This window comes from Sebastes umbrosus, chromosome 19, assembly GCF_015220745.1.
Source record: "Sebastes umbrosus isolate fSebUmb1 chromosome 19, fSebUmb1.pri, whole genome shotgun sequence".
In the NCBI taxonomy this organism is placed as follows: Eukaryota; Metazoa; Chordata; class Actinopteri; order Perciformes; family Sebastidae; genus Sebastes; species Sebastes umbrosus.
Genome location: NC_051287.1, coordinates 14042683 through 14060984, shown reverse-complemented (window position 1 = coordinate 14060984; position 18302 = coordinate 14042683). Strand labels below are relative to the sequence as shown.

The following is an 18302-nucleotide window of genomic DNA, read 5'->3' as shown; positions in this document are numbered from 1 at the left end:
TTCCTGTCAACACACAGTATCTGCTTATGGTTTTAAATGAGTAATTCTCACCTTTCCATTCATCAATGGAGTGTTCTCTTTCATCCAGCTGCTTGTCGTAGATTGCAGGTGGAGGCTAAACGGGAGAAAGCACAAACATTTTAGTGACAGTTTAGCTGACTTCCCAGTTTCAATTAACATGACATTTCTATGGCTGATATCACTGGAATATCCAGACAAAAAAGTCCAACCCGTTCTCATTCCCGGGGCGTCAAACACCGGGGCTTTGTCACGGCCGTCGGCGTTAGAAACTGACGCTTAAGGCACCCTTTAGCGTCGGTATGAGACGCACCGGGCTTTCCATTAACTACAAGGTAAACCCAATATTAAACGCTCAGGGAAAGTGTGCCAGGAGTGTAGTAACGTAGCTTTAAGAGCGAAAAAGACACACACCAGGTGGGCGGGCGAGAGGTGGATGGGTCCACAAACATCATTCTTTCATCCAGGAGACCGCTGTTTGTGTCCCGTGCATCATGTTTACAATCAGCTGTTCGTTCGTGTCCCGTCTTCACAACGTTCAGTGTCATTTTCACTTTACAGACGTAGTAGTTTTAAGGCCAACTGTGTTGTTTTTTCCTAAACCTAACTATAGTGGTTTTATTACCTGAACCTAAGCAAGTGTTTTTGTTTACTTCACGTGTTTACTGCGACCGAAAAGTGATGCAGAGGGCTCGTCAAACGCGCGTTTTCACGAAGAGTGACGCTGAGGGGTCGTACAAAGCATCGTTATATGACGAGTTGGGATGAGAATACGTTTAAATGTCTCCTATACAAGTTTATGAAAAGATGTGTCGAATTTAGCAATATGAAATTGTTGACAAATAAACAAAAAAATGAGAAAGACATCCGGCTATTAATTTGACACTTTAACATGCACTGTTTGTACACAAAGACATGCTGGGCTAAAAAGTATGCACATGTGGATTATGAAGAAAATAGATAACGTAAATGAAGGAAGATAAACAGTCCGTGCTTTTACATAATTGAAATATCAATACATTGTCACATATATTAGAATATTACAGAGAAATCAGGATTGGAAGGCAGAAATCTGGTGGGTTGTCCAGCTAAAAGTCCGTCTCCCACAGAGTTGTCATTTAATCAAACAGTCTGGCACCCAGTCAACCCTTCAACTGTGACACAATAATCTCAGTGCAGGTGACAGGACCACCCAGAAACCTCTCTGATATGACCTTGGAGGGACAGTTACACTCAGCAGCCACAGCAAGACAGAAGTGAGAGGTTTTCCTCACAAAGATTTATCAAAAATATGCAGTTTGTATCTCAATAACATGGAACTATTTTCTTATTATGAGTAATGATTGACAGTGCTGAACCAAATATGTCTCCTTTAGTCTTCACTTCTTTTCTTTGATGTAGGGCGGTTGTTATTTACCATGGATATTTGGATCAGATCTCTGGCCTTCATCAGCATGAGATGACATTAGAGAAAGGGAAAACAGCAGAACACGTGTTGAAATGCCACATCATACATACAGCACCACATCAACGCTATAACAACAGTGTCAGCATTAAAAACCATCAACAACTAAACAAGTCATGAAATCCTCTAAAAATGAACTACAATGGAGGTGTGTCATGTGGTGTCGTCGTTACAAAAGCTACTGCTAACCAGCAGGATGTTTAACGCTGGTCATGCACTCATTAGTGGATTGCTGCAAGTAGAAGTGGTATCTGTGCAACCGTATCGGGCTGCAGATGGCATTTTTTCCCAATCTCACAGTCACCTCATACTAATGAGGCACTGATGAAGGAATTAGACTTCACCAAATCAACCAGAAAGACCACCACTCTTACGCTACAAAACAGAACAATGCACTTCCACAATGCAAGTCGCTCTTTTAGAAATAGCAGCAAAATGAACTTACTTTATCTAATATAAAAGCTATTAAAGTTCAGAGATAAAGAATAAAACCACAAGTGAGAGAAAAATGAAAATGAGATGTGAACCAAAATGTTTTAACATAAATGATGCATAACATCATACGGTAGTTTGAAAGTTGATAATAGTGTTATAAATCTGTTTTGTTTTAAAATAATAATAATAAAATGAGAGGAGTCATCATCATTATTTTTGTAAACAGTGCTGATCATTCAAAGACAGAGTGGAGAGGATTGAGCTTTAGGATGGTGATCAAACACACAGCTCTGCCAAAGGCCTACTCACCGCCTCCACCTCGGCCGGATCATACCACACGTTGATGTAGGGGTGCTGCAAGGCTTCGTCCACCGATATCCGCTTAGACGGGTCGATGATCAGCATCTTAGACAGCAGGTCTCTGGCCTGGCTCGCTGTGGTTGGAAGAAGAACAGAAAACATCTGGTTGAGATCATGAGGCAAGAAAATATTCCTCTATGTGTGTTAATAATATGCCAAAAGGAAACTGGAACACAATAAAGAGGGAGGAAGAGAGAGAGAGAGAAATGTCAGGGATTAAAGAGAATAATAAACAACAGCAGCAGCTTGTCAAAGCTTCAATCACATGTGGATTAGCAATAAACACAGAGTGGGAGCTTTGGAAAAGAGTATTTTGACTATTTATTATGAGAGTTATTCCTGTCATGCAGCAACATTTCTGTCCCCATGAATTACTTCCCCGTATTTTCTGATAGATTGAGGTCTTCTTTATAACAAAAACAAAGAATAATGCACATTAATAAATTATTTTCATTACTTTACTGAGCTTTTTTTGGTACATGTCCCATGTATAAACCATAAAATTACAAAATATGCAAAATATTCCTTAATTAATTTATAGGCCATATTAAGATCTTTCTGATTACATATATATACATATTAGGAAGAACTATAGTTATTTCTTTTTACCATTTTCATCATAGTTAGATAGTACCTGTTAGATGTTAGACCAGTTAAACGTGTCACTATTCTTATATAATGCAAAAAAAGATGAAAGATCCATCTTTTTTTTTTCAAAAAGTCACGAGGCAGAAATGTTGCTGCATAACAGGAATGCCCCATGAACTACTTGGGTAGAATTGATAATATGCATGTAGTACACTTTATAACCATGCAGATATCTCTGCCTTTTCTCATCTAATTGAAATTCAGATTCTGGTTTGTCCCATATACGTATCTACTGTCTGTCTTAGTGCTATTTGTTACAGGATGATTCAGTCAGCTTGGTCTGAAATAATAATGTATGAAATTCGAGGAATTACCTTCTTCTACTGGTGTCTCACTAAATGTAGTTTCATAAGGCTATCTGTATGTAGAGTGCTTCTCAACATACCAATGCCAATGCAGGGCTAAATGCATTAATCATGGGCAGAAGAAATTTGGCAAAAGCCAAAATTGAGAACTTATTGTTATTTATGAAAGATTATATATGTGGAAAAAAATGCTATATAATTTGCCTAAAAGTCATTAGTATAGTATATTACCACTACATATTGAAACAAGAAGATACAAAGGTGCAATTGAACACGAAAGACTGTGTCAATATTGTGAACTAAATGAGGTTGAGAATGAAATTAATTTAATTTTATTTTGTCCTTTACTTCGTCCTCAACATACATAAATGCCATCAGCATCAGCAGTCTGCTCAGTTGGTCAATCTCTCTTGGACTGATGTGAAATGGAGAGCCCTTAAAGCACACACCATCTCTCTCCTACACACACTGACCCCATTATAAATAGCTCTACGGCAGCAGAGGACTGAAGAAACTGAACAGGGGAAGACAGATGAGCCGGGCGCAACCCGCTGCATGTTGCCTCAGCATCAACACGTCAATAACAAACGGATGGTAAATCTGTAAAACGACTCCTCTACGGATCTCCTTCCACCTTTTCTTATTCCTCATCTTTCCTCTCTCTATGCTACAATACTATCTGTCTGTGTCTCTTCCTCCTACAGTTCAAAATAACCAAAGCCCAAAGGACATCTGCCTCAGTTCCTACCTGTGACACTACAAAACATACAAAACAGCAGCACTTCAACCCGGCCTGCTCACACCCTCCCACTCGCTCCCTCTCTCGCTCTCTGTCTCTGGTGCATTTCCTTTAACTCTGTCACTCCAGCAGGGAGCAGCCGGAATACTAAAGTGATTCATGATACTTTTACCAGACAGGAGCTTTGATGGATGAGCGGGGCAACAGAAAAAGCATATTTCGCTAGTTCTCGATGGAGGGAATTTCCACGTTTTTAAAATACTGGGAACAGAGGTTGCACTTCTCAACTGAGACAGAAGAAAGAAATGATGTCTTGGTTAAGCCTCTGCATAAAAATACATTTGAATTCACAGAGGCCCACAGAACGGGGTTCAAAAAAATACATTTAATGTGGAGGCCCAAAGGCAAAATATAGAATAGGCTACAAGTAAAAGTTGACCAAAATAAAAGTTGTATATGAATCCATTGGTACCATCCATGTCATACTAGCTTGTCAATGAGGAGGTTAAATAACGCTCCAAACTTACGCTAAATTTTGGCAAGGAAAAACTGTCATGGCTATTATCAAAGGGGTCTCTTGACCTCTGACCTCAAGATATGTGAATGAAAATGGGTTCTATGGGTACCCACGAGTCTCCCCTTTACAGACATACCCACTTTATGATAATCACATGCAGTTTGGGGCAAGTCATAGTCAAGTCAGCACACTGACACACTGACAGCTGTTGGGCTGCAGTTTGCCATGTCATGATTTGAGCATATTGTTTTATGCTAAATGCAGTACCTGTGAGGGTTTCTTGACAATATTTGTCATTGTTTTCTGTTGTTAATTGATTTCCACTAATAAATAAATACATGCATTTGCATAAAGCAAGCATATTTGCCCACTCCCATGTTGATAAGAGTATTAAATACTTGACAAATCTCCCTTTAAGGTACATTTTGAACAGATAAAATTAGCACTACACACAAAGTCCAGCTGAGGCTGATGGGAATTCATTTTGTAGTCATAAACCCCCACAAAAAATCAAAATTTTAACCTGATGACCTGATAAAATGAAGGTATCACCATAGTTATTATAATTCATCCTGAGGGGGACTGCGTTCTGGGAATGCCTGTTACACATTTCATGGCAATCCATCTAGTATTTGTTGAAACATTTAACTCAACACCATCTCGTAAATGAATCTGTTGGTGTGTGTGTACAGGTGCTACGAAGTGCTATGAAGCAGAGGTAGTCAAGACCACTCCAAGGCTATATAATTTATTGAAACATTTAATAGACAGATGACATATTTCTGTTATGATTCATAGCAGGTATTGTGATTTTACCTGCACTCCCTAAGTTGTAAAAACTGCCACAACATAACTGTACCTCTCACATGATTATCTTGCGTGTAAGTGTTATTATGTCTTATATGGGGAACTGTAATTTATTACACCTACATTTACTTTTTTTTGTGAGATCCTCCTGTCAATACTGCATGCATGACAATACCGGACAAACACGTCACTGCAGTCTCATAAAATGTAATAAAATACAGCTGATTTACGATTACGACAAGTTCTCACCTTTGAGTTTGTTGTGCTCGGAGTCAGCAGGGAAAAGGCAGTCGGGGAAGAGCTTGGGGAAGGTGAGGCCTGCGTACTTTGGCCGGTTCTCCACGTAGTTCCTCACTGTGGGTTGAAGCTTCTTCATGAATTCTGGTAAGGGTGTGCCCAGCTGCTCGATCACCTTGTTCCACTGGTCGATGTCTGGTGTGGTGGGTCAGGATTAAGGGAAACACACATGGAATATGCAGCATCCTGTATGCCTCAGTGTTCACTCAGGTATTAATCCAACCCAATACTATTCTTTATGTATTAAGGACAAGTAAAAATGGGTTATCTTTTGATTTACTCAAAAAAAAAGGTTGGACTAATGATAACAGAGGTTCTGAGACCAAAATAATGTAATAATAATAATTATAAATACGAGTATCATTGGCAAAGATACAAACAAACTGCTAAAAAGCATGATCACCAAATCGCACCTAGTTAATTAAACTATTTCTGATCTCAAAACAGGTGAGTCCCATCGAACCCCAAAACAAGCATCCATGAGAAATGACAAAAGGTTGAAGTTTGTCTCTTTGAGTGAATAATGGGCCTCTAATATTTCCCAATTCCTTCCCTTCAATTACTTTCATTTTCCTCAAAAAAACACATCCAGTTTTGTTGGGATAATTATTTTCTTGGCTTTTTGGGACTTGAATAGATCTCCAGTGATCCCTTGTTCCATATAACACATTAATTTTATGCCTTGATAGCTGCTTAAAATACATGAAACACCTTCTGTATACACCCCTTACTATGTTAAGCTTACCTAAAAAGCAGGTATTGTGTCACAAAAGAAAAGATCTGCTAATGAACCTCCTGACGAGAATATAAACAAGTTTTCAATTAACAAGAGCACCTGATTCAACTGTTATCAGGCCATTAAATGGGCATTATCAGTTGCTATAAGCATCATAGATGTGGGTCGGTAGCGGCGGTGTAAAAAGCGAAACTTGAAAGCAAAACGTTCTAACACGTTGTAAAACTGCCTGAAATGTTACATTTTGGACGCAAGCAACAGCTCCTTTAGGTTTAGACAACAAAACCTCTTAGTTAAGTTTAGCGAAAAAGATTGTGTTTCGACAAAGACAACAACAAGTTGATGGATTCACACGGGATGCGAACTCCCGTCTCCTGGGTGAAAACCCTGTGTGTTGTGTCCCATCTATCATCCCCGACCTACACCTGTTATTTTACACTGTTTCACACTATCTATACTGCAGCGCCTGACTTCGGCTTCTGCTCCTGTCATAATTACTACGGTCGCTAGAGGTCGCTGTCTTTTATTCCTTCTTTCGGTGATCTCACATGTGAAAAGATGATAAAACCTACTAGTGGGTGTAATAGGCCCCTATTGGCCCACATCTATGGTGCTTACAGCAACCGATAACGCCTATTTAATGGCCTGACAACAGTCTGATCGGCTGACAGGAGACATGTGGCATGTGGTTGCGTTTTTGTGTGTGCAGACACTGTGGGGTGTGTCAGCTTGTGTTTCTCCTCCTTGTTGGCGACTAATGCTTCCTGTCTTACCCCTCCACACACTCTGACTGACCCCCCTCCCCTCCAAGTGTTCTCACAGAGGGTGCCAGTTCAGGCAGTCAGCTGCCAGGGCCAACAGAGATCCCCATTACTTCATCTTGCTGGAACGTCACACACTTCCACCTCCTTTTTGTCTCCGTTGCACATTGGCCGTGATCCACCCAGCGCTCAGAGAGGCATATTTTTTTTCACCCACTAAGGTTCTTATCCATGGCTCTTTAGCAAGTTGCTGGATTCACTCAGACAGCTCGAGGTGTTTTTTCCACAGTGTGTCAGTGCCAAGAAGCATGACGCACCACTGTGTTTGGAGTTCTTGAATCAGGGCATCGTGCACCTGAACACCTGCAACTGCCCTCAAGAAAAATGCTGTGGGGTTTCTGCGATATTCAGGTTTACATATGAAACAGAGTGAGGGAGGTCAGAAGGATACGGTCAGTCCCAGGGAACAGCACTGTCCCTCTTATCACCTCTCCAAAGATGCAGCCGACTGACCACATGTCCACTGGAGTCAAACACACAGGCACACTCGCATTACCAACATCTATCAAAATTCACTTCTACCTCCTAAATGACTTACACATAAGTACATATAAAACATTTTCCAAGTTCTAACCCTGTATCCCTGCATTGATTGTTCATTTATGAGTCAAGGGAGGGAGAGTACGATCCCAATACGTGAGATGAGTCACTTCCTTTACGGTCCCTAAACGGAAGGTTAAAGTTTTTTTTTATATTATTATTAAAGAGGACCTATTATGCTTTTTCCCTTTCCTTTAGTGTGTTATATAGTTTTTTGTGCATGTAAAAGGTCTGTAAAGTCACAAAGCCCAAAGTCTTTGCTAAAGGGAGTTACTCTCCCCCACAGAAACACTACTCCTGAATTGCCTGAAACACCTTGATTGAAGTCCTGCCTTTTGTTCCATAACGTAGTGATGTCACCAAGTAACACATTAGCATAACGGCGAGTTTGACGCGCCGTCAAACAACGCTTGTTAGAGCTGGAGCGGAGTCCGAAGAGTTTGGTTCAGTTGACCAATCACAACAGAGTAGGCCAGCTGACCAATCAGGGCAGGAGCTCAAACATTAGAACATTAGTTCATGTAAATGTAGAAGTATGCAGCTGAAAATGAGCATAATAGGTCCTCTTTAATTTCTTTTTTTTTTTAAGAAGAAGAAGATGACTTAGCTAGCACGGTAGCAAGCAGGGCATTATCTTAGTAGGAGGTGTGTGTATGTTTGGATTTTTTTATTTACATTTCTGTTTATATTACAGGTCTAATTTGTTAATTTCACCCTCAACCTCCATCTAACAATGCGGGTGAGGGAGGTTAGTGTGGAGGCCAAAAGTCCTCTGTAGCTCCATCGTGCTGTGTTCTGTAAGCCACGTGAGTCATCCAATCAAATGTGTGGGATTTAATTTAAATCCCTCTCATAACTAAACCCATATTCTATCTCAAAATATTCACTCGGAAATACACCTCATTACTGGAGCTAAAGACGCTCTAACTTCCGCTTCACTGTGACTTGGCACTTTATAAACTAATAACAAATATGTGTGATGCATTCCTAAAATTAAGTAATGCTGCGCTACTTCTGCAACATGACGATACGCATTACATGCCATCACATAGCTGTGCATTTTACCGGTAATTACTTATGCAACATGTACGCCAAACACACAATACAACCTCAGTTCCCTTGCCATCACTCCATAGCCACTTATTTAACACACTGCTGTACTAAATGGCCATCAAGCACCCAGTCACCCTGAGGCTCGCTGTGCTGTGACCCGTGCAGACAGACTGCTCCTCTATATCATCATTTGACAGACACTCAAGGAGGTGCAGATAACGTCAACCAGATCAATACTTCAGGTCGAACAGTCTACGAAGTAAATTAAGATTAGCAAGGACAGGGTACCAGTTCAGAAACTGATCTATAAGCAGAAGATTAACAAAAGTATGCACTACAGCTCACTGATCTACAGTAAGGAAGGATGGAGTGTTAGGTGAGCAGAGACAGAAGGAGAGAGATAGTGCAGAGCTTGTTTCTAGTTAATCTGTCAGGGATTGCATGTTCATGGATGGAGAGACCACAGTATCAGACACAAAAACCTGCAGACACACCAGGCTTTTCTACCTCTAAACAACAGACAGTACAATCATCATTTTACAGAAGGAGGCTGGTGAGATTTTATATTTGTGTTACTGTCAACAAGTCCTTTAACAAATCATCCCCATCATGGCGGCTGTCTTATTTTAGCTAACATCACCTTAACCTTTAACCTTTGAACTTTCCTCACACCCCCCAAGTGACTTCAACTAACCTGCTACTAACAGATGCTCAAAATGAATACATAAATCCTTCATTATAAATTCATAATAACTGCGTGTGACTCACATATGTGGGCACCCTCAGATGGCAAGATTCACGTGTGCACACATGCACAAACTCAGCATGGGGGACTGTTTATCCAAACCCAGATGGCATCTTGGGGATGCAATTACAGCCCAAGCTCAGTGCAGAAGAACACACCAGGTATCCCCCCCATCCCTCACAATAACACTCTACATAGCACAACATTCAGAGAGAAATCTTCCTCTTGCCAAAATATGAGACTGAATAAACCTTAAAGAGGACCTATTATGCCCTTGTGCTTTTTCCCTTTCCTTCAGTGTTTTATATCGGGGGTTTTTTGTGCATGTAAAAGTCCACACCAAAAGGAGTTACTCTACCCCACAGAAACACTGCTTCTGAACCGCCTGAAATGCCTTGCTTGAAATCTATTCCGTCATTTCTTCCGTAACATGGTGATGTCACCAAGTAACACATTTGCATAATACCTGCCTAGCGGCTAGCTTGGATCACAGCACTCAAACAGAGCCTTTTAGACACATTATTTGAACATTAAAGCATGCAAACATGCTCTCGTAGAAACCCTAAATACAAGTATGCACCTGCAAATAAGCACAATAGGTCCTCGTTAAGATTCAGACATACTGACTTGAGCACAAGAATTTACGTTGCTCATTTTATGATGTTATTGCAGGTTAAATTAAAAGGGTTAAACAGCTGGAATTGATACGGACATGTGTTATAAAGACAGCCAGATGTGAGTGTGGTTTAGTTCACCTCAGTAACATACAGAGAACATCAGGCCAGGTACAGAATAATCTCCAAAGTAAATGTAACTAAGAAATGTAAAATGATGAAGTGAAAATTAACCATGTGAAAAATATGTTGTGGTTATTACAGTATAATTTTTTTTAAAAGTATAATGGATGGCATGCCTGTAGATACTACCTCATTATTCCCAAACTCTCCAAGTACTTGACTATATGAGTGTTTTAAAAGGCAGTTGAATCCATCTTGAGTCAGACGCTTGAAACCCAACAAGGATGGTCGCATTTAAATCAAAGAATGATTGATTTTTAAAGTCATTCTTCATTATATAACAGCAGACATAAACCCATGAACAAAAATTGTGTTACCATCAGATAACAAGGATACAGTCTCGCCCAGGGAAGAGGATTTTGTGGCGCACCATTTCTCCCATAATGCACCCCACCGACCATATATCCACTGCACGCATAGAGGTGACAGTAAGACGAAGAGGGAGCAAAAGAAAAGAGAGGAAGGTTAGTGTTAGACACATCGAGCTTTCTGGGAAAAGCAACAGTGATTAGAAATAATTAGTGAGGAGCATGTTGCACAGAGATAAACTTGAATGAAATAGATACAGACAGAGAGGAGGCAGAAAAAAAGAGGACTAACTAGCGACAGGAAATTCAAAGCCTTGGAGTCTGCGGGCCATGAGAGGAATCTGGCTATTGAGTCATAGCTGAGGCTGCCATTCAATCACATGTCTGATGTTCTGCTGTGCGCTTTTAATCAGTGACTCATACCGCCAACACTTTAATACACTTTAGCTCATTGGCGAAGAGCGACTCCACCAGATTTGTTTGTAAAGTTTCACAGATAATTAGGATCATTAACGGATAACACTTGTGTAATTTTATCTTTTTTACTGATCATTAATGCTCATGAAAAGACAAACAAGTATATTTTTTAAGTCCTTGGTCAAGTCCCACTGCTTTAAAAATACATTACATACAGCTCACATAGACATACTGCTGCTATAATGTAATTCACCTTAAAATGACAGAACACAATTGCTTCAAAAGTTGTCTTACTTGACTACAGGTAGATTCTACGCTGCCACACCGAGTGCAATTTTGGGAATATTGAAAATAGCTCCAATAAACTAATTTAGTGATGTACTATATTAGCAAATACTGCTATACACACACTAATCAATTTCTGTGAGTTGTTTTAATTGACTGTTGCAAAGTGGATGTTTTGTGTGCGTTAATAAAGACAGCAAAAAACAGTGTTATCCGTTAAATATGTCTGAATGTGATCAATGCAAGCTCACAGTTATGACAAATCCTCACCATTCTCTTTGTATCCCATGCCTAGGATGACCTCTGGGGCTCTGTAGTATCTAGTCACCACATAAGGGGTCATCATGAAGCTGGTGCCTGCGGTCCTGGCCAGACCAAAGTCCAGGATCTTCAGGGTGCAGTCTGACTTCACCACTATATTGCTTGGTTTGAGGTCCTGGAGACGGGGAAAGACTGGCGTCAGGAACTGTGTGTACTTAGGTCATTTACAAGCCTTCTTTTCTGTTGACAGGTTTCAATGATTTCTGGTATTTGACTTGTTTATTATGTAAATGAACATTGTGATTTTAGACTATCTTGTGTTTATATTTTTAGTGGATTATTAGTTCTGAATGAGGTTTTGGGGTTTTCTGTTATATTCCTTGTTTTAAATGTTTAGTGTTTCCTGTTTTATTTTGACATACTCACCATGTGTGTGTGTGTCATGTCTGGTTTTACTTCCTGCCTTTGTGTTTTCCCGCCTTACTGATTGTCTGCCCCGCCCTGATTTGTTCCACCTGTGTCTAATGTGTATTTAGTCTGTCACTTTCCCCTGTTTCACAGTTTGTCGCCGCTCCTCGTGTGTTGTGTTTCACCCTTGAGAGAGTTTTTCTCCCAGTGATTGAGTTTCAAGTTTATTTCTTGTGACCATACTTATGGATTTTTGTTATTAAATCATTGAACTCTGCCTGCTGCCAGCTCCTTTGTCTGCATTTGGGTTCAAATCTGTTTCTGAAGCAGTGACAGTTGAACATTTAAACTTCAACACCTGCTGTGTTAAATTTGAATGAGAACTACCTGAAACTGTAAAGAGTGAAACTAGAAGCAATAATTTGGTAGTGCTCAGCTTTATTTTTTTAAAGTAATGATGACTTTTACTCCCATGCACTGTGGTATTGTGTCTGCCAACTACTGTTCCTCCAATTGATCTGCCATCAAGGAGCTTCGCTGGGTAGACATAACACATGCTATATCACCTATAGATCCTATTTCCCTTTGTGTAGGGTACTGTGGCAAATCTGCTGGTGCATTGACAAGGACATGATCCCTCACAGGCTTCCCACCCCGTGAACACTAACAGGTGTGTTGGCTGGGACGGCCAGTGAAGACGGACGCAAGTAAGAAATAATGCCCGACGAGGTGTCCATTATCAGGAATTAATGGACAACGTGGAGGCTAGAACCGTCCGACGCACCTCCGCAAAGTCCATTAATTCCTGATTATGGAGTCCTCAGAGGGCATTATCCCTCTTATACCATGGTCACTTGCCAGAGACAAAAAATAAAGACCATTCATTTATATTTTCATTAATTTTGCAACCAAGATCTACCGTTTTTCATAATGCATTCACTCTGTTTCCCTGGTAACACTGAGGGTTTGCTAATATCTGGAAAAATCATTACCATCCCGTAAGGTTCTTATGCAATAGCAACGTTGTTCACTGCTCCAGTAAATAGGACAGACCTTAGCTACGTCTTGGCAATGGGAGATATTTTTAGTCTGCTCAGCAGACCATGGTATAAGAGGGATTAAACCCCATGTTTCCTTTGTGCCCTTTATTGCCAAATGGGTAACCAAGGTGATGTCAAATTGTATGGCTACTGATGTTTGACTACAAATTGTTCTCCCTAAACTTATAAAAAAACACACCCATATTTAGTAGTTAAACAAGAAAATTGAGGTATCTTGTTTTCTTACCCTGTGAATAATACCGGCTGAGTGCAGATGTTTGATACCACACAGCATCTGGTAGAGCAGGTAGGACATTCTCTCATGGTCCAGCTCCATCTGGATCACCTGGCACAAGTTGGCATCCATCAGCTCCATCACTAGGTACCTGAAAAAGGTTTTATAGATTTTAGAGTGGTTGACAGACTTCGTGACTTAGACTTAGAGTTATTTGATGGGTTAGCTCAAATAATTAGACATAATAAATCATTTGAAATAATAGCGCTCTGTGAAAGTCATGATTGGAGCATTCCCCTACCATGTCTGGCTGAAAAAAAGTGCCACATAGACACGTGAATCATTCTGCAGAGATTGCTCTAAACGTGAACACCCTCTCATTTATCATTCAGTATGAGAACCGGATACCTCCAGTAGCCTTGGGTTACACCTACAGTACTTTCACTGACTACGTTCCAGCGGCTGTGTTCTCACAACTGCAGGTGTGAAGGAGTAATAAGCGCATAATGCATAATAAAATCAGTCCCCTTCTTTACTCTTGTCATTTAAGATACCAGATTAAATGAAAACATGCAGCCTTTCCTTGCCTTGTTACATGAGCTAAATTAATATCTTTCATGTAAATGTAATTATGCAAAGACGGCTTTACTATACTCACACATCCTGGAATTCCTCTAATGATTTCTGTGGTGTGAAGACATTTAATAAACTGATAATCTGAAAGAGAGAAGAGCACAGAGAAGATCAACATTATAGCAGGTAACAGTAAATATATATGCACAAATCTGAGTTGGAACAAGGGACGGGGATACAAGTTGGTAATGGCCCTGGTGAAGGACACTGCCGAGTAGGAGACAGAAGTGAGTTGGAACAAAAGAGTAGGGGATAAATGTGGTGAGGAAGAGGAAAAAGACGAAGAAAAGAGCTCAAACTGCGGCACTGGAAATTACACTCATGCCTTGAAGTGCTCTCTGTTTCACTCTGCTGCCAGTTCGGTACATTTCTGGAGGCATCGAATTTAGCACGGTCACAACGTTGCAGTCGCTCGTCTCAGTTTTGTAGCAAAGGGATTTATCGAGAACCAAAAATAGACACCGACTGGGGTATTCATTCTGACAATGGGTACATTTTCATTCTTCCTGCATTCCTTTCCTCTCCCTGTTATCCCTCGGATGAATCACTTACATTTTTGTGATTGACACATTTCATGAGCACCAACTCCCGGTATGCCCTCTTGGCATGGGTCTGGTTCTGGAAAGGTCTGCTCAGCTTCTTGATGGCCACATTTCTGTCCAGGACCGCGTCATAGCCCGCACTGCAGAAGAAAAACACATGGAGAACAATGGAAGCAAAGTGTCTCCAGCTTCATATTTAATGGACAGATAAGAGAGTAGCATTGATCATTGGTATCATAAGACATGAAAGTGGCATTGACCTTCTCATCTAACTCTCAGTAAAAAAGCAAATTTCCCAAAATGTCAAACTATTCCTTTAATTCCGCCCCACATAAACACTGACTTCTCCTATTTGTAATTATTAATAAGAAAGAACCATTAATATGATTATACTTGATTATAATATGATAAACATTATTTATGTAGCTGTATTAAAGGTGCTAAATGCAAGATATTGCCTCCATATGGCTCTCAACATGGCGACAGCTGAGCTGACTGCTCATAGCTAACGGTGCTAATAGTGTTAACAGTGAAAACAACGGAAACAGAGCTAACAGTGTTGACCTGGGGGGAACCGGAGGGTAGGTGCTACGCCTCCGCAACGGCACCGTCAGATGGGATGGCGTTATCAGCTGTAACCGCCGTATGAGAGCAGTGCAGAGCAGCAGCCGTGAGCTAGCCACTGGGGCACACTCACATGCATTAAAACGCGCACGCAGCCAGCTATGTCAACAAAGCACGGAGAAGCTCGGATTACAACACACACACAGAGGGAGCACGACTTTATTCTCTGCTCAGGTAGACATTACTCCGCTATATCTACTCCTCTATATCTTTAAATAGCAAATAGTTGTGTGCTGCTATGCTCTGGAAATCGTATAGAGCACATTTAACAAGAATAAATGGCACAATGCAGTGAAATAGAGGGAAACATGTTAGTTGTAAGTAGATGGCTCAAGTGGCTCAACCCATTTTGGAGGTCATTACAGCAAAGTGAGGTCTTTGCTGACTGAACACAATCCCAACCCCTGAGAACCTTTGGGATTTTGCCTCTTTGTGTAGATTTATGTTTGTTTCCAATGAAAAGCAGTAGATGAGAAAAAGCCGCGATAAAGATGCCATGCACATCACATTCTCAGCTACATCTTAGACTGCGCCCTTTCTGATAAATTCTCCCTGAAAGACGCTACAAATTGAGTTGCAATGCTGCATGCAGGCTGACTGCAGCCCCAATCAAGACGACACTGTGTGTGGGTTTGTGGACGGCTGGGTGGGATTCAACTGTGGTTCGTCATGTCTCTGGAGACTGCGGGCCAGGGATGGTGTGTGACCATGGAAACAGTGCAGCCTTCATAAAAGCATTGATCCAATAGGGATTTGAGCCTGTCATCACTTTTCTGGCGGAGTGAATGATGATGTCATGACCAGCTAAACTACTTAAAGCCTTCATCCCTCCTAAGATGCTTCTGAAAGCTCATCCTGACCGAGCACACAAGTCAGAAGGGCAGAGATGTGCACAGATTGGGATGTTTGTGGGCGACAGCATTGGCAGAGTGAGTGTTCCCTCATTACCACGTTCTCAGGCTTTACAGGGGCAAGGATCTCCTGATTGCATAAGAAAAGCAGAGTGATTGTACTCACTGTTGATAATCTTTTGGACAACTGCTCGTATGTATACTGTAATTTACATACAAGCTGTTGTGAGCGCATGTACGAAAGGAATTCTGTGCAAAGTCAGACAGATGTTAGATGAAATCATGTCATCCAATTGGGGATTATGCTGATAATAATGCACATTCAGCAAATCAATTTAATTATTTTATCATCACATTACGACAAAAATCATGCTTCCAACATAAATACAGATGTCACGGTCTGGTGTGTTGTTGATGTGCCTGTTAACCTCTAAATGAGACTGTTTCCATAGTGTGTCCCATTTGATCTCTAGAATATGATATCAGTCTTACGCAGCGTGGTCGGGGTAATACCGTCACCAGATGACACCAGATGACAGCTGTGGGCAGAGCCAAGCAGCACACAGCGGAGCAGGTTAAATTAGATTTGCACTGTCTCCCTGCCATCCATCTCTACAATATCCTTCAAATGGGCACAATCCCAGCATTAGCAGTTGCAGTCCTGCCCAAGCTCCTTTGCAAATGCACAAAATTGCTTTGGAGCGGAAGGAGAGAAGGGCCGAGGGCATGGGAAGCAAAGGAAAGGACAATGAAAGAGGGCGAGTGGAGGGCGAGGGTGTTTAGAGCATTGAGAGCCAGTTAAACACTATAGAAGATACGCAGATATAAAACATGTCAACTTGGCTCATCCCAGGCAGGTATATCACCACGGCGACACTGCATTAACATAAATATAACTTATAGATCTGTTTGGTCATTTCACAAAGACTGTGAGATGCATTCCTTTAAGTGGAGCGTTGGCAGCGGCACCACTGCATTCTGACAGGGCAGGCGTGAGATGAATTACAATGAATAGGAGCTCTCTCTGCAATCCGGATTAGGGATTCACGTAAGTGCCCATCCTGTCAGGCCCTCATGGCCCACACATCCATATTCTAAACAACAGATACAGTAAGTCATCAGCTCAGAGCACTGGAGAGGATATGAGTAATATCAAATACCATAAGTGGCCCCACATTTGTGATTAAATTATGCCAAAATCCTAATTCCTCTACTGAAGATAGTGGTTGTGATTATTAGTTTTTTTTTTGCATATATTAACATGTTTTTAATATTTCTCAGTTTCTACTAAGAAATACTCACACTTACTGATATTTTGACACTTTCTTAGCAATAATAATACTACATTTTCTTGTTGTCTTATTTATTATTTACCCTTCTAAGCTTCTAAATTGTAATATAGAATGAATTATCACTATTTAATTAATTCATAAGAAGAAACAGGTGTGCTTCACAGTTGATTGCGCCGCTTCGAAAAGGTCAGTCAGTCAGTTGCAGTTGTTTTGAGGAAACAAACGCATACATACTTCATTACTTTGTAGTTTAGCTAAAGCCTCAACAGTACTTTTTAACCATGTTAATTACAAGTATATTCACAGTAATGATTGAAGATGTTGACAACTGATCATAATCTTGAATATATTATATATTATTCAGATTTATTTGGCCTTTTTAAGGGACCTCTACCCGTTTGCCATTACAGGATTAAAACCCAACATTTGTTAAAAAAAAAAAAGATCCTTTAAAGGAATAAGACATTTCTACATTCACAAGCTTTATGTTGAGCTGATCCGTTCTGTCATTTTGCTCATCACAACATTTCTGCAAAGACGAGTCACATGGCTGCCTGCTGTGCTTTAGGATGTTATGATCGGTCCGGCATAATAACAACACACCAGGGTTTTAAGGAGGACTTTCCGATTGCCAAATTAATCATGGAAACTTCATACAATTTTTTAAAGTTACATTTTGCAACCCCTCACTCACACAAACAGCGCAAACAATAAGCAGAGATTCTCCTCCCTTAATAATCTCCCACAGCAATAAACTACAAGACAATTAGAAAAATCAACTAACAGCTAAGTGAGATAATCACACATTAAATACTACATAAAAAACACATAAAAAACACATCAAATGGCGTGATATGATGTAATACGGGATATAAAAGAGACGCGCTGTTGAGCACTTACCAGACGATTCCCTGAGCTCCGGAGCCGATGGGCTTTAAATTCTGGTAACGTTTTAAAACTGTGAAGGTGGAGTCTCCCACTTCCACACTGTAGAACTGGTTGTCCACTTTGCTTTTGCTCATGTTGTAATGTTGGGCGATATATGACACATCCACTTGTTTTCCAAAACCCTGCATGAAGCAACAGAAAAATTATGTTAGTGATGATGAAGAAGATTGACGTG

At 40.6% G+C, this 18302-nt stretch overlaps 1 protein-coding gene across 7 annotated transcripts in view; it reads right to left on the bottom strand.

Moving 5' to 3' along the window:
• Nucleotides 1-18302, bottom strand: part of mapk10 (mitogen-activated protein kinase 10) — a 40053-nt gene that overhangs the window by 6063 nt on the left and 15688 nt on the right. For 6 of the 7 annotated variants that reach the window (XM_037752775.1, XM_037752776.1, XM_037752777.1 and 3 more), the window contains exons 3-12: nt 18080-18249; nt 14423-14552; nt 13896-13954; nt 13250-13388; nt 11564-11729; nt 10620-10691; nt 5544-5726; nt 2228-2352; nt 1436-1462; nt 52-115 (exon numbers count right to left, since the gene is read on the bottom strand). In XM_037752775.1, the coding sequence (XP_037608703.1) occupies nt 52-115; nt 1436-1462; nt 2228-2352; nt 5544-5726; nt 10620-10691; nt 11564-11729; nt 13250-13388; nt 13896-13954; nt 14423-14552; nt 18080-18249 (1135 nt within the window). Of the gene's footprint in view, nt 1-51; nt 116-1435; nt 1463-2227; nt 2353-5543; nt 5727-7539; nt 7612-10619; nt 10692-11563; nt 11730-13249; nt 13389-13895; nt 13955-14422; nt 14553-18079; nt 18250-18302 lie in introns of all 7 variants that reach the window. The other variant, XM_037752771.1, reaches the window with a different exon arrangement.